Source organism: Lepisma saccharinum, chromosome 9 (assembly GCF_977018435.1).
Source record: "Lepisma saccharinum chromosome 9, izLepSacc3.1, whole genome shotgun sequence".
Classification (NCBI taxonomy): Eukaryota; Metazoa; Arthropoda; class Insecta; order Zygentoma; family Lepismatidae; genus Lepisma; species Lepisma saccharinum.
Genome location: NC_139237.1, coordinates 71,669,635 through 71,693,718, shown reverse-complemented (window position 1 = coordinate 71,693,718; position 24,084 = coordinate 71,669,635). Strand labels below are relative to the sequence as shown.

Here is a 24,084-nt window from a genome sequence, read left to right as displayed (position 1 = left end):
GGCTAGTATAATTTTGTGTGTTGTCCTGTTTTTTGTCCTTGTGTGTGCTGAGTGCCCGTTTAGAGCCTCAGCTTTTAAGATTTTTAGTTACACAACGTTAGAGTTGTCATTTGTCAGGATAAGGGGCTGGCCCCTGTATAATGTGACGGGTGCAAAATAGCCTGAGTGCTGACACACCCAAAAATTTTAAATTCAAATTCAAAAAATTCAAAATTCTTCAAATGGCTTGTGACGAAGTTTCAGCCAAATACATGTTTGACAGTTTTCTGAATAACCACTTTCATAAGAGCATAAAACGTGCATTTTCAACAGGAAATGAGCTATGGCAATGGCAGAATTGCACGAATTTCACTTCGAATTTATTCCCCATCCAGTCTACTCACTGGACTTAACTGTGCAAGTTCTTCCTGCAATGCAGCATTTTAACGATGTTGCTCTATTATAAATATTCATAATTTCATTTATGCATGCCCTGAGATATTCATAATTTCATTTATGCATGCCTTGAGTATTTTATTTCACATTCAGATTATAAGACCTTATAGCCTTGTATACACCTGCCAGTCTTGTGGCATCACTTGCAATGTACTAACAGAGCCTTTGCAACAAAATTATTGTGGCAAAGCAATAAAACTGTATTCCAGTTGGCTGGGATAATAATTTATGATTTTCAGAGAGACCTCCATGGCTTCCATACTCTTTCACAGAAAATTTTGATTGAATTGCTAAAATAATAATTTTTACTATAAACATATTTTCACTATCTACAGCTCCATTCGATATGAAACAATTCTTGAATTAGTTGCATGAACAAACAAATTTTGGTTAAGACAACTGCAGGATGAAGAATTGGTGTGCCCAATTAGATTTTTCCATCTTATCATTAAGTTGTGGACTTTTTAAAATGTATTCCCCATCCTCAAGCACAGTTCTTACATAATTTATTTTTTGACATTTCAAATGAAGTATGTAACCAGTCAGTGGGATAACTTTGTTGGAAATTTAAAACATTTTAAGATATAACTGTAGACTACTTGACTATTGCGTTCAAATTATTACAATATAGTAATCAAAATAATTTGGGGGGGATTAAGTCCAGGGTTTTAGAGGGATGGGCACCCCTGATCTCAACATGGTCTAATGCAGAGATCCATTTATTGCAATTTGGTGTGACCATCGTGAGAACAACATTAACTTCAAATCATTCATTTTCTAGCTAGAGTATTATCATTAACTTGCACTGCTCCAAATTTTCCATTTTTGTGACATTTTTTGCTATGTACAGAAAATGGGGTAAAAAAAAATCGCACTATTTCACAGTTATCATTCTATCAACATATCACTTTCTGGCAAACAATGTTTTCAGTGCTATCATAAATATGAAAAGTTAAGGTCACCAACAATATTGTTGACACAATAAATAAGCAATGTTTTAATGTAAATAACTAGAAACTGAGTGAAACCTCGATTTTACGTTGTTCAGGGGACCAAGATGAAAAAACTTAAAATGCAGGAAAATGAAAACTTTGGGAATGTAACATTAGGGTTCACAATGTATAATATTCATGTACCGGTGGAAATTAAAGAGTATTAGCAGAGGTTGACAAATACAGGGTGTCGTTACCACGGTACCTTATTTTTCAAACCCAGTTCTCAATTATATATAGTTCACTTACACTAATTTTGATTCCTTTTTTTTAAAAAAAAAAATAATGAGTACAGCGTGTTTTCTGTATCATGTACATCATCAAATCATAATAATAAACATGCAATTATAAATTTTTGTACTGTTTGCTAGGTCAATTTTAAAATCTGCAGTGATATGGTAGTTGGCCATATATAAATCCATATTATTAAAGTGAGAATCATAGAACTTCAGACCTTCTGTAAACAAAAGCACGTGTACCCTAACAGTGCTGCAAACTTATGAAAAAAAAATAATCCACATAGCCTACAAGGTGTAAAAACATTTCCATTTGACAACAGACGCGGAATAAGCAGTGTATCACTGATGACCTGTTGAAAGTTAATGAATGTATGTAAAAAAAAAAATGTACATCTTGCCTGGTGGCCGACTTTCAGACTCATCACCGAAGTTCCCTGGCTCGAATCCCGGCATGGGTGTTATTTGTGAGTGTCCCTTCATCAATTTCATCTGACGATCACTCATTCTCATTGTCGGGATTAGCCAAAAGTGGAAGAAAAGCAACGCTAAATTTAAAAAAAATCAAATACAAAATTGACATCTTATCCCCAGGAGTAAGACTGTTCCGTACCAAAGGATTAATTTTCTCTCATATTTTACTAAAAAAAAAACCTTGCTAGAAGAATGTGACACACTGAGATAAATTACGTTTAAAAACCAGGGTCGCTTCATTAAATTTATTTGATGTTTGAAAGTGTTATGATTTATTATTATAGATAGTGAAAGTAAGCTAATACATATGATTTGATTGACTAAATTAATAATTATTAATTAGATAAAATAATGAAACTAACTCATTTGATTTGATTGATTTGCTTTATTTTACTTCCCCTCTTGTGCCTCTTATGGCTAATTTGCGAAGATGGGGATGAATGATGATGATATGATGAAATCGATGAATGGACATTCACAAACATTCATGCCCAGGCCACGATTCGAACCCGGGACCCCTGGCGTCATAGCTCGATGTGCTAACCAATCCGTCACGGGTACAGCTAACTAATTTGGAATTCAAATATCACCTATTCGTCATCATCTCGTAACTAATGACAAATGTGCGTGTCACAGCGTGGTCGATCTACACCTCAATGCCACACATTCCAGTATCCTCCAGAGTGTACTTCAACATATCTAAAGTTACTTCATCCAAAAACACACTCGTATGTCCTTTTCATCCTGTTCAAAAATGATGGATTACGCAGAAAGACACCAAGGGAAACTAACACGCCAACTTAGAGAAGCATAAAAGTGGGGAAAGAAGACTAGAATACTGAAATATTTTGAGGCAGTCACATTTTATTGTACGCTACATATAAAATAAAATGCATATTTGCGGGTGAATTTTTAAATATTGTCACATTTTTCTTCTCTCTTGTTGAGAGGTGTTCATTTTAAATCAACCTCCCTCACACTACGGCCTGCCCTCCTTCACCCACAAAAGTATTCCGGAGTGTGAGGATGTTACCATCCGGATGGTGAACACCTCTGAATTATAGACAGACTCCTTCGTCCCACCCCCTCCCCCATCCCGGAGGATCGTCACTGACAATGTGAAATCGCACTATCATATGCCGACATACCACTTCCGTTTTCTGTACTTGACTTAGTGAGAAGTATTGAGGTTGGCAACAGACTAATAACGGATTTCTTCCGCATCATGTAGTCCGTTCTATGAAAGTACGGTAATGGAAGATAAACGTGTAAATTACATTGGATTATACATTTTAAAATATATTTTCATTAAAGGTTTCTATTTATAACAATAATACGTGATTATTATATAAATTACAATCGATCACGTGAACAGCAAGAAAATAGCGCCAGTTTCGAACATGGCGACTTCCATGCGTGCAGGAAGGTCTCCCGTGTTTTCAGAGTAGTCATTCGGAAATAAAGCCATTTGAAAAGTGGTAAGAAGCAGGTTGTTCTTAACGTCTATGCGACGTTGTGTCGGTGCTATCCTGAGCAAGCAGTGAAGTTGGTGTCCAAGTGTAATTGTGTGTCTGCGTCTTTGTGTTTTCGGTGCGGTGAAAGAAAGGAAAACGACCGGTCAAGTTGTCAGTCCCGTGAAAAAAACACGTTGTTGCTCGTATAAACAAGTACACCGATTTTGAGATAAGCGCAATACAACGCGAGGTGCTTTCGTATTCTTTCAATCAAAGAGCCATCCTGTGCACTGTGGGGAAGATGTTGATAGTAATGATTGATGACGATCTTCCCAATTTTAGCAGTCGGCGTTAAATCGCCTCTTGTGCCACGTTGAGTTCCTTTTTGGGAAGCAAATTTGACAGACCATACTCTGACAGGATGATGTCTAGCGCCGAAAATGCCTCAAGTTCAAAAAGGAACTGCTGAATCAAGGTAAGAAAATACATTACTTGCATGAGACGTGCGTAAATAATGCGCTTATTATCGCCTTCTTGTGCACGAGAAACCGAGAGAAAGATAAACAATCTATTTTCATCCCCCTGCTTATCTTTGTTTAGCTTCTGCTAAAACTGGCGGTATATTTGTTGCACAAAGGAGAAAACAATACTCTACATCTCAACAATGTTGGGCAATAAAGGCTTGAATTTACTGAAACGAATCTCTCACTCTCTTGTATAACTTTGGCGCTGTCATACTGAGAGAGGAGGGGGGAAGGGGGGATTGTTAACCCAGTGTCAGATAAATGGACTTTTGGCGTAGAAAAATATGTTCATTCTTGAACAAGAACACGTATTTAATCACTTGTAGAAAATTTATTATACTTCAATGTGTAGATTATCAGTTAAAAGAAGAATACGTTTTTCCATGTTACGTAAAATTAAAGGTTGCGAGTGAGCAGCATATGATTGCCGCACCATTCACGAACAGCTGGCGCGGAGTGATACGTTACTCGAAGTGATAGGGTTGTTTACAGAGGGTCGGAAGGTTCGTGATTTTTACTTTAGAATGTATTGCATAGTTATTTATGATGTTACTGGTAGAGCCTTCTTTAGGATGACCACTCCGTAAGCAGAATGGCTGAAGAAGTATATTCCTGCCCTCCGCAACTGATATTTAAAGAGGGGACAGTGAGGTACAAGATTTTTTTATTTTAATCAAATCTCGTATTAATTAATAAATTAGATTGTTTAAGGTCACATTTCAAAATGTGTAGCTTTATCTTAGTTGGATTCATGCTTTCTAAAGTCTGTATTTCTGTACTTGGGGGCAAAAAAAAAAAAAAACTGCTCCATAGAAAATGGGGCTGGTGCCTACATTATCTTTAGTTTTGTCTACCCCTCAATATTCATATCTGCTCAGCCATAACATGGACATTTAGACAAGTTACCTGAGAATTGGCAGTTTTCTCCTCCTCTTCCTCCACTTCCTCAATAAGGGGTTCCACGTTGGGAGCACTTTCCATCCTTTCCTGAGATTCCTCATCACTACTACTGAGTTCAATCACCTCACACCGCTCTGCACTCATTTGCACTTCTTCTTCATCTTCTTCTTCTTCAGCACTACTTTCCTCTACACTCTGCTCCGCACTTTGCCTGTCCATTATTTCTACGATCTCCTCTGCACCATCGTCACTTCCTTCTTCCACATCACAGTCTGAGACATCCTCCCTCGTTTCTTCTCCGGAGCTTCTACTTTCAGGCCTACTCGAGCGAGACCGATCGTCGTCGTTTCCAGGTGGAGTATATCTCGGTCCCATGTTCTCGTCCCCACGTGTCCACATCGGATCACTACTTGTGCTTACGCCAGGATTAAGTCTCACATAGTCACTAGGTATCTGGGAACCAACGTAACTGTATGCTGTTGGTGAGTTGGAGAAGCTTGGATCTTGTTGAGCCCTCGGAACTGCCGAGGGATCGGAGAATCTTCGGGCTCTTCCTGCAAACGGAGGCTCATAACCAGGTGGGTGGTTTACATGGCGTAATATTAAATCTATCAGGTCACTTTTTTCTGTAAAGGAAAGCAGGTTGTCTGCAATTAATTATACCTGTTATTGAAAACAATTTATAAAAATACAGACACTTCTTTAAATTAGGAATTGTAGCTTTTCTGGTGACGTGATTCGAGGAAGTATTCTGGACACTAATGTTGAATTAGCCTGGCTGGTAACCCGAAAAAAAATGTTCTAATTCTCTAAATGTTACAACCTCTTCACTTTGTAAAATACACCTAAAATGGTGTATTTATGAACTGTAAAGATCCAGTTGGAATGAACCAGTAGCTAAAATTCCCAAGGTGTACTAAATTTTGAGGAAAATAACTCAAAATTTGATACATCTGCCAGTAATGCTATATGTACTTCTGATTTGCTGTTTATTGAGTGATACAATCGTTCACATATACAGACATACATTAGTAATCCACTGTCCTCACTTGTTACATTATTGCATAGTTAAATTAACCGTCAATTGTGCTTAATAATGGCCCTGAAATACAGACAGGGAGGCAGATTTTTCTTTTATAAAAACATATCTTGTGTGAATAATTTATCAATTACGCTTTATGTAAATGAAAAGCAGCTTATAGATAGTGCAAAACTTGACTTAGCATCCATCTTATTATTTATCTAATGAAGACTGTTTGAAAAAGCTTATGTTTTATTCACATAAAGTCTTGCCATTATCTGCAGCAGATCTTGGAATACAATTGAACTACTGTACACATTAGAGTACTGCGTTAGGCCACTTTCGCTCGCTCCTACTTGTAGGAGACTCTCATGATTGAGTGTATAGAATCAAATATTTTAATGTGATGGTAATCGTATAAATATGTATCAAAAATCTTTCCTGGTAGTTTCAGCCCATAATCGTCTATTTCCTTTTCATATATCGCTATGTATTGGTAAGATAGACTAAACTATATTTTAACAGATGATGACTATGTTCAGTTAATTTTCAATTTCACGTCACAATCCATATTTAAGGGTCCACTACCACAGACAAATTATGGTTATACATGCACTACTGGGCTTCGAGTGTATACTGATAGTTTTGCCTTGAGTGAAGAAGCTCTAAATTCCGTACGCTATCTAGCATTCAGGACAGAATAGATCAGGCACAGATGAGATGGTTCGGACACATGAGGAGGGTGGGTGCAGTAAGAGTGCCACTAAGAGCAATGCGCAAGGAGTGGGAGTAAGGCCAAAGGGGAGACCAAGATGTCAGCAGAAAGAGCAGATAGTGGTGGAGAATGTTAGGAGTACAGGACACGATTGAAACAGAGGAGTGGTGGAAAACCAGAAAAAAATGGAGACTTGACTTCTATGTTGACCCAGCCAGAGGCAGGAAACGGCAAAGGATCGTCCATGCTAACTATTAGATGCTCGAGCAAAAAGCCCTCACTGCATTCTAGTGGACATTATAAAACAAAATAAAAAATGCTTACCAACACATCCTTTCATGGAAATGTGCTTGGACATCAGGAACCACTGCAAATCCTTGATCTTCAGATTCAGCAGGTCTGTTCTCGTAAGAGGCCTCCGCATGAAAATTTGGCAGCGCATACAAATCAGCTTCCTGTCTCTGGCAACTGTCTTCATGAGGCAGCCACCACAGTAGAAATAAAGGCAGTAGGAACATTGTTTCTGGAGACAAAAACAATAATTCCATAAGACAATTAAGTACCGCTATAAATAATTTCTACTGATACTAATTGCATTAAAGGCAGTTCTTAAATAAAATGTGCCAAGTCTTGTCAGAAATACAAAGGATAAAAGGGATTTATGTTGGGAACACATGAAGAATACAATCAGTTAAGGAAGTAAGAATATTTTATGGGACGCCAATCTGACTTTAAAGAAAATTTTAGATTTTTCTTAAACTGAATTGGGGACAAAGGAGATGACTACACCACTGAATGCAGTACAGAGAATCTGTGAAAGTAGCAGAATATTTAGAGTTCGAACTGGGTTCCGAATGTTTATGATTTTTGCAAGTTTTGTTAAGATATTTTTTTTTGTGAGTTTTAGAATACTGGAAACGATTGTGGAAAGAAGTTTGAAGCATCGTTTAACTAACCATACTTAAATGCTTCACTAAGTGTAACTACCAGAGCAATCATGATCTGGAAAGTAGCTTATGTAAGCATCCATGCTTCCCAGTGAGTAGCTATTCTTGTTTTATTGTCGTCTCAAGACAGACTGCTATGAGAGGATTTGCCCTATGCTGGATTGGCATCCGAAATATAACTTTGGTGCACTGTTTGACATGGACAACTTGCAAGATTATAGCTAACCCACATGTTGATGTATCACTTGACAGAATGGTTTGTCATGATGGTTTTAAGTCCACATTATGCTCAGACAAGCTAAGTGGGACTGAACCTACAGTATACAGTAAGATCCGAATTACTGTGCACCACAACTGGGATTTGATTACAAGGCAACAATGTTACATCAAGGACTCCACAGCTTTGAAATGCATGGAAAGAACTTCTGTAAAGCTTAATGCACTTTGCACATGGTTAGGCTAACATATGGCATGTAAAGTGGACTTTTCAGTATTAGATCACTTAAGACACGTACTACTGTACACAACATCAACCTAATCTTGTGTTGGGTGATCTTCTGTGACTACTGTGGAAGAAAGAGTATGGCAGCCATGGAGGCCTCTTTGAAAATCAAATTATTATCCCAGCCAACTGGAATGCAGTTTTATGGCTTTGTCACAATAATTTTGTTGCAAAGGCTCTGTTATTACATTGCAAGTGATGCCACAAGACTGGCAGGTGTATACAAGGCTATAAGGTCTTATAATCTGAATGTGAAAATAAAATACTCAGGGCATGCATAAATGAAATTATGAACTATTAGGTGTAAATATGTAAACATGTTGAATGGTAGTATTACATGTAGATGCTTTCAATGCAGAAAGTTCAGTTAAATTGCAATATGGAAAAATGATTTTGCAACAGCAGCCAATCTGGTCAGAAATCCAACATCACTTTATCTCAAACATTAAGACATTTCTCAAAGCATGTAGGCTACATGCAATAAGGTGTACTGCACAGGTGCAACTCTGTTGACATGCCAACAGAAAAACTCGTGCAGGGTTACCAACAATTCGTCATATGAGAACCAGAGGAACGTAAACTTCTCAGACGAGCTAGCTCTATTTTGAGTCAGATCGACATATCTCCACTTCAAAGAGTTGGAAGTAACATGGAGTCCTATATTGTGCAACCCCAATTTTACGTTCTCAGATTTTACAGTTTTCCGCATTATACATTTAATCTTGATGGTCCCAAGATAGCAAAATATTATAATTTTTTTCGATTTTACATTTTTCTGCATTTTAATGTTTTTTTTTAAGCTTTGTCCCCAGAAACATGTAAAATCAAGGTTCCACTGTATCTTCACTTTACTGATTCTTTCCAAGAACAGATAACATGATTGTTCAATATAGCTCACGGGGATTGGAGCTTTCTGCATGTAATATGGCCACAAGATCATGTTACAAAATATTTTACAATTTGTAGTACAAACATAAAATATTTTTCACTGTTTTTAGCACCTAAAAATTCATGACGCACTTATGTAACTAAGTCCGATGCACTTATGTAACTGTAACTCAGTCCTAATATTCATACAAACACTGACATTACACTAGACACTTACCTTCCTTTTCCAAACTGTGAACCTGGCAGAACATGCCTCGCATGCCATCACTTTGGCCTCTTCAGCCCTCGCGCAGGATGGATCAGGGCCCACGGTGCTGCGGCGGCAGTTGAAGATATTGCTCCCACCCATTAGATCAGGTCTTGTAAAATCCTTTAACAGACAGACAAAAGTATAATTACATTTATTGCAAGGATCACACACTTCAACAAACTTAGTTTAGTTAATATACGTAGTGGGAACTGCACATTTTCAAGCTATGTATGTGTGTTACTTTTACATTTTTTGTGCATGTGTAACAAAATTTTATTTAAAAAGTGTTGAAAGTGGTCTGGGATATGAGAAATTGTACCTCTGGTGGTTACATTTCAGGGCTGATTTGATGAATCATAAAGTTAAAGTTCCCCATGCATGGCACCATGCCATGAACACACATTTAGGGGATGTGGGAAGGGGGGTAGGGAATCATAAACATGAACATTTATAGAATTAAAAAGTGACAAAAATGAAGTTGTTAAGTTAAAAGAGTGTTGGGTTTTATGGGGACAGTAATTTTATGGAGGGGGGTCATAGCCCACCCAAAAAAAGAATGTCAAAGGCAGGAAAAGATTGCAAAATGATGGTTCACTACTGAAGTAAGTCCTTACCCCCCCTCACTCCCTTTTTAAAATCCTGGGCATGCTACTGTTGTTAGGAGTGTTAAGTATTATGGTGACACTAATTGTACATTATTTTTCAAACTTACATATGTTTTTTATGTGTATAATGAGAATTACTTTTTAAAAAGTGATAGAGGCTCACGATGCAAGGTATTGAATGTGCCATGGTCACACTTCAGGGCTAAATATCTCAGTTATTTGTGGTTTGTGTGTGTTGAAATAACTTCCAGGCATTGTAAAATATCGAACTCTGCATATTAAAAAAAAAAGTCAAAAATCTTTTCAGGGTGTACAGTTGGTCAGCAGACCCCATTTTGAGTGTGCTAGGATGGTTAGGTTTCATTTTATTGCCTTATAACTTTCCTCTCTCTTTAACTTCCCTCATGTGAAGAATTGATCAGGGTCACTTATGCAACCTACTTTATCATACAATAATAATTGCTGAGACATTAAATCATGCAAATTAGCTTCTACAAACTCCAAGCTTACTTCCACATTCATTTCTAATATGCTATATGCATTTCTCATTCTATCATACAACTTATAAAAATAATTATGCAAACCCTTAATTTTCGAACTCTGGCTCTGAAGTGTGGAGAGAAAAAAGTGGACATATTATGTAACACTATTATGACTATATCAGTGACAAGATCTTTACACTCATCACAGTTGAATGCTTGTGTATATACACACACAGAAAAAGATATGGCTCAAATGTTGACATTCTGGAAGCAGAAAAGCCAACAATAATTTAAAACACTGCATTACAGAAATTAGTAACCAAAGAGGGCCATAACACAACCATGATAGAAATCCTTATGAATTTTCTTCAAAATACACATGCATAGAAAAAAAAAACTACAGGAATACAGTGGTCAGGGGTTGTAATCTGTGCAAGTTGTGTACCAGCATATACTGTCTGTAAATGTCTTGGAAAAATGCACATTCTCTCAAGCATTTTTCATCACATTTGGTATATATTTATTTCATCTCGAACCTATTGTGATAATACATACTCAAATTGTGGGACGTTACTGTCACACTACATTTACTAGCACATCAAATAGTAAAACAAAATGGTAACAATTGTTGCATCATTTTAAATATTCAAGAAAGCACAAAAAAAAACTTGTTTAGATTTGGATGATTAGTAGACCTCGGATATTAGGTTTTCAGCCTGTTTTCTTCCTTTGCACGTAAATAAGAAATAAGTTAGGTCAGCATTTGATTAAAAAACTCAACAATTGATGCAGTTTTATAGTGCCTAAAATAACCTATTTTGCTTGTTGGAACCTATTGTAGGTTTATTCACATAAATCAATCAAACCTTTTTGGTCTTTACATATTTTTTTAAAGATTTTACAGGATTTTTAGATAGCACAGGGGTATTTGCTCCAATTTGTGACGAAATCCTTCAATGACTAAATATTCGAAACACACTTTCTGTATATTTCCCTCCCTCCAAGCCAATGATGTTTTTTCAAAGCTCCAAACAAAAAACAAAATGTTTGGTGCCACTGTTACCTGCACATTCCAGAGTACCAACGTCTGGCACATGCAGTCTTGCTCACTTTTATGTCAGAGTAAAACTTCGGTATGGTCCCAACACCTCTCACTTGTTTCTTTCGTCATTTTACGTAAGATTCTTCAAGGTGGTATTTTGCTTTTTTCACGAAAATAATTTCAATTTGTGACATGAGGAGTAATTATTGTTGTTCCTTATTTCACTTCCGTAAGACACAATATGGCGAGACAGCTTGACTAGTGTGATACATCATCACTGGGTATGCAATGTTTCCAACCTTGTCAACTGAAAAATCCTCACGAACCATTCACAGATAGCCCAAGAAACCGAAAAATCCCCAAGAACCATGCACGCTTAGTCCCTCAAATCATTCACAGATAGCCCCACGAACCATGCACTGCAAGGTTAGGTTAGGTTAGGTTACGTTAGGCAAACATAGTTAAAATTGTAATCTTCTTGGAAAAAAAAAGGTGTGGTTGGAAACACTGATGGGGAGTTACATCATCAAACATTTGCAACATTCAGTTAGTGCAAGGAAATGAAAGGAACGAAAATTGTGCATCACAGATATTTCTGTTCAAAAATACATGATTTTCCGGTGAAATATATTCCACGATGAAAGAAAAGACCTACATGAACTTCTAAACGTTACAGAACTCATTTCCGTAAGTAGTCTCTTGTGTAGCCCGACCCTGTGGCCGAGTGGTTAGCACATCGCGCTGCGACGCCAAGGGTCCCGGGTTCGAATCCCGGTCGGGCTTGGTTGTTTGTGAATGTCCATTCATCAATTTCATCACTCATCCCCATCTTCGCAAATTAGCCAAGAGGCACAAAACGCGAAGTAAAATAAACTAAATCAATCAATCAATCAAGTTTCTTGTGTAAAAATGAAGAAATCCGTTGGGACCGTATCGAAGTTTCCATGTCAGTTTGGTGCTTTGTGGCATTCACGTCTTCTGAAGTAATGTTTCAGCATTAAAATTTGCACCACTGACCATGTTTTTGTTGAAAGTCCATTTTTGGCACATAAGATGATCCCCACAGACTAAAGGCAGAGCTTGACTGTGGATAACATCATACAGTAAATTATATAATAGAATAGACTGCTTTATTGTCATTAAGCAACCTCAAGTTGCAATAGACAGTGTAATACATATGTAATGCAATCTTCATACAACAAATAACTTTTGCTAACAGCACAAGTATTGCAATAATTTGTTGATATATATATGACAATGATGTCTACAAATGAAAATTTGATTAGAGAATTAGTATTCACTTGTTATATATATCTACCTATTAAGATTTTGTAGTTCTTTGGGAACTTTTTTTAACGATTGTAACTACCATCAGTATTTTAAGTTTACTGGAACCTATTTCAGCATTTTTCGAGCCAATTTAAGATTTTTAGAACCTATTTTAGTAAACTAAAAGCACACTTTCTAAGAACCTAAATATCCGAGGCCTAGTGATTAGGTAACATTATCAGGCATAGCCATCACAATGTAAAAAGAGCTTAAATGCAGGAAACTACTATTTGTTTGGAGGGTGAAAGCACTAGCGCACTACAAATGTTACTACTGAACGAAATACAAATTTAAATCGATAAACGAGATATTTTACGTACCCTCTCAAATTCACTAAAAACATTTCTTACAAAATTTTCAGCTTTATTGCTTATGTCTCGTCCAATGTTACTCCATGAACCGAGTAAGTCATCATTTCGATCGTATGATGCCATGCCTCCAAGTATAAAATGCTGAAACGTACAAGCTCGTGCAGATTTCACACCATCATAATTAACAAAACATTCCCCTTGCTCCTGGCGCGGCTTCTCTATGGCACTAGATCGCAAGAACCGTTACATTGCGACAGAGGGCGAGATTAGAAAATATAACTTTCTCGATTTAAGAACTATGAACTTTGCACAAGAATAACATTAAACGATTTATAATAATGACGACTACAACTGGTGACGAAATATGATGACTTGCTTATAGTACCTCTTTCCCGGAAAGAGGGGAAAGAGAGGTTCTTCCATATTCACTGAACCTTTCTCCCCTCGTCACACGCAAGGAGGGGCCGTATTGCACAGTGCGATTGTCTTTTCAAAGGTTACAATCATAATGGGTACCAGTCAACTTAACAGAAGCTCTCACTAAATACTAGAAAAAATTAAAAGTTTAAGTATTTTCAGTTATAATGTGTTATCCCTTACAGTCCTATATAATTAATATTTTATATTGCGTGAAAACGCTGTATATAGAATAATGATAATCATAGCAAGGCCTGTCAATCAATGTAGCCAACACTTGTACATAAACTCTCGATAAATGAAAACTCAAAAGTATCCGGTCGACCTTGTATGTTTTTGCCTGGCTTGATTCGAGGCCTCCGGGATGTGTACTTCGTGTCTTCGTGTATACTCCGTATACGGGCCGCAACCCGATGACGTCAAAAGATTAGTCGTGTGTTTTGGCGAAATACATGTATTTGAATGAGTGAGTTGTTCTAAAAAGAGTTCCTGTCAGTGGCGTAGAGAGAAAAGAAAAATTGTACGTGGGTCAATCAAATAAAACGGGAATTTATTTCTTAATTGCAGGAAAAGTGTGGTGGAGTCCTGTGGCCTTGAGGTGATGATAGTGGGTGTATTTGGAGTCTGTTCCTTCCCTGGAGTCCTTGTCAACTTGTAACATCAGTCAGTAGCACGATGAGTGAGCAGGAGGTACACCCGTCCATTGCGAAACGCATCATTATCAAATTTCTTACAAACGAAGGGGTAAAACCAAGTGAAATTTTGACCAGACTTCAAGCACAGTTTGGTGAGTCCACCCTTTCAAAGACCCGTGTGTATGAATGGCACAACATGTTTTTGGGAGGACGGGAAACTGTGGAAAATGAAAGACATCAACGGCGGCCAAGGAAAAGCATCACTCAAGAAAACATTCAGGCTGTTCAGGACTTGATTGAAGGTGACCGTCGCTTGGCAGTCAGTGAAATTTCATCTGCAGTGGGCATAAGTTATGGTAGTGCTCACACGATCATTCATGAGACCTTGGGCTACAGAAAAATCGCTTCGACGTGGATCCCAAGCCTCCTCACTGAGGAGCAGAAAAAGGTTCGACTGGAAATCTCTCAAAGGCTCCAGGTTCGTTATGAGAGAAGGGAATGAATTTTTGCATCGTCGTGTCACCTGTGATGAAACTTGGGTCCACCACTACACACCAGAGTCAAAACAAGCCAGCAAGGAGTGGCGGAAAAAGGAAGAGGCTGGGCCAGTCAAGGACAAAAGTCACGCATTAGCTGGAAAGATTCTTGCCATAGTTTTTTTGGGATTTCAGAGGTGCCTTTTATTGATTATCTTCAGTGGCGCAGGAACGTTTTTCATTTGGGGGGGTACAAAATTCAGCGTCCCATATATATATAAACACACATACTACTGCACCTAGAAATACATTTCGGTGGGTCCAACCAAGTGTTGCAATAATAACAATAATAATAATAATAAATAATAATAATAATTATATTTAATTTAATTAAATATGTAAGTTAATTAATATTGTATTGTTGTTATTACGTGAATAGGTAAAATATACGTAGTAAAAGAATAGAGATATAACAGCATCTAGCTTGCATGTAGTTAAGATCGCCAAGATTTGCATAAAAACAACTGCCCTGGCAAGGAATTTAATGTCAAATAGAAAAATAATTGAATATTTATTGAATAACAAACAAAAGTTAGATCAAATTAACGAAAAGTACAGTTTCTGATTAATATTTTATGGATATTATCATTAGTTGTGTGCATAAATCTTTGGAACCTTTCAAAGCCGTATGAGTCAAATTCATTGCCTTCCAATAAGTTCAGCGGAAATAACCATCGATTATATAACAAATGCTAAACAATTATATTTTGATTATTTACTTTTACTTCTTGGTAAGTCTTTCAGGGAAGTGTCCGGACCCCCTCCTAAATACGTCCTTGATACTTAGGTATAGTGAAGACATGGGAAATATTCTATTTTAGAACAGCACACACGAATGTCCTGTTATTTAATGCAAAATTTGCATAACTATTTTTTTCTTTGTTTTTCTTAGAATTTATGTTTTTTTTAACAGATTTTAAAACCAGATAACAATTCTGAAACATATATAGCTCTGGACTTCGTTCTGGGCTTATTTGAATTTAACGGAACGGAAACTCAGGAGTTCGAAATGTGAAAATTGCGAACAAAGATACATCTATTTATTTTAATGCAGGTTGAGATTAAAAGGGGTGAGGAGGATCTTGAGCCACCCCAACCAGGAATAATCATCTCCCACCCACTGGATATAGAAACCACATTATTGAATATATCATACTTATAGAGTTCCAGTTGAGTTCATTCTAATTTTAAATTCCCATAGCTACGCATAAAAATATATTTAAACAATTTATGGCAGATGTGTACCACATCCAATGTCTTTTAGAATTTGGTATTTACTCAGACATCTGTAGGGCGTTGTATTAAAAAAACAAAAAAAATGAGTTGAGATGGTTCCCGATCAACTCGTAAAAAGTCTAACTTTGAAATATTTGTGAAATATTTGACAAAGCATTTATTTGTTTGTGCTCTTCAAGCACTGAAAGTACTATCATTACATGTACAAAACCGAAATTCTTCAGATGTCAGAGGAAGCAAGGAAAGGCATACGCTCAAAAGTTGTTTTTTTCGTTTCAATCTTTGGTGGACAATAAAAGAACCGCCCAAGGTTTCTTTTCGTATAGAGTAGTATTAAATGCAGATACATGCGTGTGTTTTAGGGTGACATGTCAATTTCTCGTTTATGTGAAAAGGTAAACTTTAATATAAGCAAAAGCATGTGCACGTCACAGTTAAAGATTTTCGCATCTACAAAGAAAATCCAAAACACATTCCCACCTCGCCGGCCTCCGTAGCGGAGGGGGTTAGCATCGGTTAGCATAGCGCGCTTTGACGCCAGAGGTCCCAGGTTGGGCATGTGAGTGTTCATCAATTTCATCATATCATCACCCATCCTCATCTTTGCGATTAGCTAAAAGTGGCAGATATGCGAAGTAAAATAAACCAAATAAATCAATCAAACATTCCCATCTCACTCAAAGACCTTGCGAATCCAATCCAAAATCTACCAATAGAACCTGCAGTGAGTTTCATTTATCTCGTGCATTCATCTGACTAATGTAATTTTCTTACAGTTTAACTTTAGGGTATAACTTAAAATGGCGTTGTGTTTGTGTTGCATTCGATACCAAAATTAGATTTTAAGTGATTAATGTCCAATTATAAGTATACCGAATACATAGGTAAAAATAATCCCCTCCCCCCTCCTCTGATAATATCGCAAATTGAACCCTGTTTAAATGTCTAGGAAAAATTTCATTTCACCTAGGAATAATATCGCGATGCGATGAGTCGAGAATTGTCACAGCCTATCTCGTCTCCTGTGTGGCGAGGTCCTTCTCGTTCATGTTTGTGTTTATTTTTGTTTCGGTTTCCACTCAGAAGTTATTAAAACTTACTCTAGATTCACTTCATGCTCAGATAGGCTAATCGCGACTCTATTTTCAAAATCTCTTATTAATATATAGTAGGTTTAAGTATAGTTTTCCGAACACCCTCTTACAAAGTTATGATAAATATGGGTGAGGTACAGCAGTACATTGTACCCCCAAGTTGGTCTGTAGTGTCTCGTCTCGTTCGTGTAAGTATTTTGTTTTGGAAAATTCCATTTTAAATATTCAAAAGAAAATGGGATCAGTCATATACTCTTCTGATGAAGATTTGTATCTTATCTTCGAATCGACGCGACCACTTCTTTAGAAAAGTGTACCCCCCCCCTCCCTTACGCAAAGGAGCATTCGTCTGCAGCGTGATTGTCTGAGAGCAAATCTGATTCCATCGTTCCACACACATTTTAAACAATTTTCATCTCCTTAAAGAGGTTTCCAAGAACTTAGGTCAATGAACTAACTAGTAGCAACCACAATGTAGTAGAATAAGTTTATTTGATTTGGTGGTGTTTTAAGTTCACTTTATGCACAGTAAGGCTAATCGGGACTGGACCTACAGTTTAAAGTGGGATCCGAACCACTTGTGCCTCCACCGGGTATCGAAGCCGGGACCCCTTGATTACAAGGCGACGATGCTACCACTGCGCCATCGGGAGGCCCGTAGAATAAGTTTAGAATGGTTTGAATTTCTGTGGTAAGGAAGATAATGTTTAGGCCTATAAGTTATAAACAATATACAGTAGACGCGATTATCCGAGCTAATTGGGACCGAGATTGCCTCGGATACGGAAAAACTCGGAAAATACGGAGATAATGTGCTAATAGGTCGTAAATGACGAAACAACACTTAAAACTGTATAGTAATTATTTATTACTACTACAACATAAATGAGAAGATTACTTTTTTCGCTTATAATAGGCTTACACAGACTTAAACACCACCGTAACAATCGGATACACCGACAATGTAACGAACACGTGCAGCGCGGACGGTGACTTGACTCCATAAACAAACAGGGAGTTGCGTTATGAAGCGCGATGTTTTCCAAACACTTCTTCGGTTTACCCGGAGCCACGGTTAATCGGGACTCTGTTAATCACGAGTCTACTGTACACTTTTTTTATTGGGTGAACTTAACATAGGTTCTTTCACCTTGCGTCTGCTGTTAAATTAGCAAGGGGGGTACAGGGGGTACAACTTGATTTACGGATTAGTAGGGGCAAATAGAGAGTACTGGGCCCTCAATTGGGGCTCGAATCATCATGTGGGGCTTGATCGCCTTAATGGATTTCTCTCGTAAGGCGCAGTGTTGCCAACTCCTTACCCGAAAAAATCACCAAGGTTGTGGCGCTCGTCGTAGCTTTTTATGATGTACATTTTGAGAGCAGAGTTGGCAAGACTGTGGGTTTTTACTGTAGCTTTTTATGAGGGGGGGGTTTATTGCCCTCTGTTTACATCTGGCAACACTACCGTAGATTGACAGTGTTGTTAACCTACTGGGTTTTTTTTCACTGTAAATTTTCATCAAAGGACCTGAGGGGTCCATGTATTTTTTATGTCTGGCAATACTGTTGGGGGCCTAGTGTTGGCAACACTGTGGGTTTACTGTAGCCTTTTATGAGGGGGGTCTATTGTCTTTTTTTTTACATCTGGCAACACTACCGTAGTTTGACAGTGTTGTTAACCTACTGGGTTTTTTCACTGAGGCTCGAATCATTATTTGAGGCTCGTCGTAGCTTTTTATGATGTATATTTTGAGGGGCACAGTGTCGGCGACACTGTGGGTTTTTACTGTAGCCTTTTATGAGGGGGGGGTTTATTGCCCTCTGTTTACATCTGGCAACACTACCGTAGATTTTTTGACAGTGTTGTTAACCTACTGGGTTTTTCACTGTAAATTTTCATCAAAGGGTCTGAGGGGTCCATGTATTTTTTATGTCTGGCAATACTGTTGGGGGCCTAGGAATAATTGTACAACAATTTGTACCTAATTGTACAACAACTTGTACCTAATTGTACAACATATACACAGACATAAAAGAGAGAGCCTTCCCGTAACTTCATGTACAATTTATATGTTTTTACAACTGTGAAAAGAAAGCATATGTGTTCTGTATGCATACATTTATTCTTATTTTTCGAAGTTGAATGAAAGCACATGTTTTTACGCTCTCGTAATACTGACCTTGCTCCACTGATTTTAAATTGCTTCCATCCGCTTTTTTTTCTGTGTTATTTCCGTATGCACGCAACATTCGCTTTCAATAGACAGAAGGAGTGTTAGTATAGCAGGCTCCGAGTTTACAATTTATTAAATTAAACAATAATTTATGTAAGAATATACTTGTACTTACCGAACACAAAATAATAAAAAGCACATGTGAATATTTGCGTGTGTTCATGTTATATGACGACTGAGTAAAAAAATAGTGTTGACTCCCCGAAAGATAAAAGTTCTTAGTTCGACATCAGATGCATGCAAATTTTATGTTTTGCTCTTCAAAATCTTGATTTTTATGTTTGTGCTATTTGTCATACAGCAGAGGAGAAGAGGGGAGAGGTAGGGGAGGGGGTACTATTAGCGCCATCTATTAGCAAACAATAGAAATAAAAAGTAGGGTCAAACTTTTTCAACACCCAAACATTTTAAACGTCTTCACGTAGTAATACGATCAGCAAAAGACATTTAAAAGAGTACTCTTAGTCGATAAAGCTAATTGCTAGGGCCCTTATATTACTAAAATATTCTTTAATTTGCTTATTTCTCATACCGCCATATGTTGTTCTATTTGACTTCTTCCAAAAAAATGCTAATTAGCGAGAGTTAATTAAGCCAGGCAAGTAAATGAAGCAAATAGAACAACATATGGCGGCGTGAGAATGTGTAAAAATTCGATTCAGAGGTGGATCGAATTAAAGTTGGGGGATATTTTGCATTTTTTCCCTATAATGTACAAAACATTTACCATACATAATTTTTTTCTATTTACAACAGTATAAAATAAGAAAAATGTGTGACAATATCCATATTAATTAGAAAGGTATGTTGTATGCTAGGTTAGCTAATTGTGTCTTCTACAGCTTCACTGTATAGAGGAAAGATGGAAAAAGAGAGCTCTACGGAAACTGACGCTCTTAACAATATTGTACGTTCGTGAAAATTATATATATAAATAAGACTTAAGCGTATTATCTGCTTTCATGTCAGATTTTCCCAACCTGTAAGCTGTAGTGTTTAGGTGACAAGCGACCTGCTCAAATATGATACTGTCGACAATATTGTACGCCCCGTGAAAATTATATATATAAATAAGACTTAAGCGTATTATCTGCTTTCATGTCAGATTTTCCCAACCTGTAAGCTGTAGTGTTTAGGTGACAAGCGACCTGCTCAAATATGATACTGTCGACAATATTGTACGCCCCGTGAAAATTATATATAAATAAGGCATAAGCGTATTATCTGCTTTCATGTCAGATTTTCCCAACCTGTGAGCTGTAGTGTTTAGGTGACAAGCGACCTGCTCAAATATGATACTGTCGACAATATTGTACGTCCGTGAAAATTATATATAAATAAGGCATAAGCGTATTATCTGCTTTCATGTCAGATTTTCCCAACCTGTGAGCTGTAGTGTTTAGGTGACAAGCGACCTGCTCAAATATCATACTGTCGACAATATTGTACGTCCGTGAAAATTATATATAAATAAGGCATAAGCGTATTATCTGCTTTCATGTCAGATTTTCCCAACCTGTGAGCTGTAGTGTTTAGGTGACAAGCGACCTGCTCAAATATCATACTGTCGACAATATTGTACGCCCCGTGAAAATTATATATAAATAAGGCATAAGCGTATTATCTGCTTTCATGTCAGATTTTCCCAACCTGTGAGCTGTAGTGTTTAGGTGACAAGCGACCTGCTCAAATATGATACTGTCGACAATATTGTACGTCCGTGAAAATTATATATAAATAAGGCATAAGCGTATTATCTACTTTCATGTCAGATTTTCCCAACCTGTGAGCTGTAGTGTTTAGGTGACAAGCGACCTGCTCAAATATGATACTGTCGACAATATTGTACGCCCCGTGAAAATTATATATAAATAAGGCATAAGCGTATTATCTACTTTCATGTCAGATTTTCCCAACCTGTGAGCTGTAGTGTTTAGGTGACAAGCAACCTGCTCAAATATAATACTGTCGACAATATTGTACGCCCCGTGAAAATTATATATAAATAAGGCATAAGCGTATTATCTGCTTTCATGTCAGATTTTCCCAACCTGTGAGCTGTAGTGTTTAGGTGACAAGCGACCTGCTCAAATATCATACTGTCGACAATATTGTACGCCCCGTGAAAATTATATATAAATAAGGCATAAGCGTATTATCTGCTTTCATGTCAGATTTTCCCAACCTGTGAGCTGTAGTGTTTAGGTGACAAGCGACCTGCTCAAATATGATACTGTCGACAATATTGTACGTCCGTGAAAATTATATATAAATAAGGCATAAGCGTATTATCTACTTTCATGTCAGATTTTCCCAACCTGTGAGCTGTAGTGTTTAGGTGACAAGCGACCTGCTCAAATATAATACTGTCGACAATATTGTACGCCCCGTGAAAATTATATATAAATAAGGCATAAGCGTATTATCTACTTTCATGTCAGATTTTCCCAACCTGTGAGCTGTAGTGTTTAGGTGACAAGCGACCTGCTCAAATATAATACTGTCGACAATATTGTACGCCCCGTGAAAATTATATATAAATAAGGCATAAGCGTATTATCTACTTTCATGTCAGATTTTCCCAACCTGTGAGCTGTAGTGTTTAGGTGACAAGCAACCTGCTCAAATATAATACTGTCGACAATATTGTACGTATATTGTATTGTATAGGAGACTAGAAGCATATAATTTGACGAAAAAAAAAACCCAAATAAGGTCATAGAGAATAGTTAAAAAAAGTGAACAATTATATTTTGCATTGCACAGCATTGGATATTAAATAACATACCCCCAAAAAATCTCTGCATTATGCGTTCTGTAAAAAATTGCCCTACGTGCCAAATTGCTGTGTCAAGTAAACATTTTCAAAGGCACTGTCGTACTTGTGTGCCGGGAAAACGAATATGTGCAACCAAACTGTGCTCTAAGTGTGGAATAAATATTTCTATTGCCAACTTCAAGCGACACCAGCTTACTTGCAAGAGCACTGGAACATCTCTACCGCAACCTTCCAAGCGAAAGGTAGAAGTAACCTCCCTCGATGCATCGCCACCTGCCAAACGCGTCAAGCTGGCGAAGAAAGCAGACCAATTTGCATTTGAGCATTTATTAGAAGACTTTAACATAACATCAGACAGCTTCTGCGATGTGCGTAGTTTTCTGGAGAGCGAGCGAGCTAAGATAATATCCATCCTCAACGATGCATTGGCTACATACTCCACTAAATTCTATGCTGTGCTATGCTGCAAGTATAAGAAACCGTCTGATGAAATATATAAATTCTTCCATGCCACAAAAGCAAAAACACTGCATCAGGCAGATATCACTGACCTCGACAGCATCTACGACAAGTTTGTCGAGGAGTTTGTGGCAAAGCACGAGGAGCATCAGGCTAAAGGCTCGGGCGGTTCGCTGTGTGGCGACCCCCACGAACTTTGTCTGAAACTTAGCAAGTCCCTGCCACTGGCAGGGTCTAGCTATATTGCCCTGCCACCCGAGGTTGAAGCAAGGAAAGCTGTTCTCAATATTCAGAACAAAGACACCAAATGCTTCCTCTGGTCGGTGCTGGCAGCATTACACCCTATACCTAGGGAAAACCACTCGTACCGTGTTGCACACTACAAGCAGTATGAGTCGGAACTGGAGGATGCAATGGCCGGGATTGCCTACCCTGTAGAAGTCTCGCATATTCGCAAGTTTGAGGTTCGTGCTCGTGACTTGTTGGGCCTACAATTAGCCATCAATGTTTACGGTCTCACCGAGAACAAAAATGAGGTCCACCCCATCCGGGTGAGCAACGTGGGCAACAACAACGAGGTACGAGAAATCAACCTCCTGCTCATCAAGGACGAAACCCATCACCATTACACCCTTATTCGCTCTCTTTCCAGACTTGTTTCAAATCAGAAAAATAGACATAATGGTCACATCGTGGTGTGCCGCAGGTGCCTGTCCACTTTCGACAACCAAAACCATTATAAATTCAAACACTCTCGAGGACCCAACATTGCTGCTGAGAAGCTAGCTCGCCACATGTTCTATTGTGGTACCAACAAGCCTGCACGAATTATCCTGCCCGAACCTGGTGCAGTAGAGTGCTTTCGCATGCACAGTGCTATGGTGAAGCATCCTGCCTATATTGTAGCAGACTTCGAGGCCTTTCTTCAACCTCTGTCTAACTGCGAGCCCAACCCCGAAACATCCTCTACCATTCCTTTCCAAATCCACGAGGCCTCGAGTTACTCCTATCTTGTGGTGTGGCGAGACCAACATATTGCCTCCGAGCCCTATGTGTATCGCGGTCCCGACCCGGTCAAACACTTCCTGGAGAGAATGCAACAGGAAGCCATCAAGATAGGGAAGGTGCTGTTGGCCCCCAAGCCCATGCTGCCTCTGTCTCCGGAAGACAAGCATCAGCACGAAATGGCTCTAAATTGTCCTGTTTGCAAGTCGGTCTTCACTGACGATAACAAAAAGGTCCACCACCATGACCATTATGGGAGCGGAAGCTACATTGGCCCGTGGTGCAACAGATGTAACTTGAGAGCCAGGGACCCGCGCTTCATACCGGTCTTTTTTCACAATGGCTCGGGATATGATTTCCATCACTTGGTCACACATCTAGGGTACGACAATGCGAGAATCAATGTCCTGGCACAGAACGAGGAGCGTTATATTAGCATCAGCAAGTGGGTGCCGATCCCCAACTCAAGCAGCAGCATCGAGCTTCGGTTCCTCGACTCTCTGAGGTTCCTCCAGGCAAGCCTCGATGCTCTTGCTGGGAAGCTCAGAGACGACCAACTAGCCATTACTACATCAAGTT

The 24,084-nt window shown here is 38.2% G+C and overlaps 1 protein-coding gene across 5 annotated transcripts in view; it reads right to left on the bottom strand.

Moving 5' to 3' along the window:
- The window catches only part of LOC145992131 (E3 ubiquitin-protein ligase rififylin), a 122,474-nt gene that overhangs the window by 5,782 nt on the left and 92,608 nt on the right, over positions 1-24,084 (bottom strand). For 3 of the 5 annotated variants that reach the window (XM_083128385.1, XM_083128386.1, XM_083128388.1), the window contains exons 2-4: positions 9,306-9,458; positions 7,076-7,274; positions 5,022-5,641 (exon numbers count right to left, since the gene is read on the bottom strand). In XM_083128385.1, coding sequence (XP_082984511.1) covers positions 5,022-5,641; positions 7,076-7,274; positions 9,306-9,458 — 972 coding nt within the window. Of the gene's footprint in view, positions 1-5,021; positions 5,642-7,075; positions 7,275-9,305; positions 9,459-13,116; positions 13,571-24,084 lie in introns of those variants that run through there. The other 2 variants (XM_083128384.1, XM_083128387.1) reach the window with 2 other exon arrangements.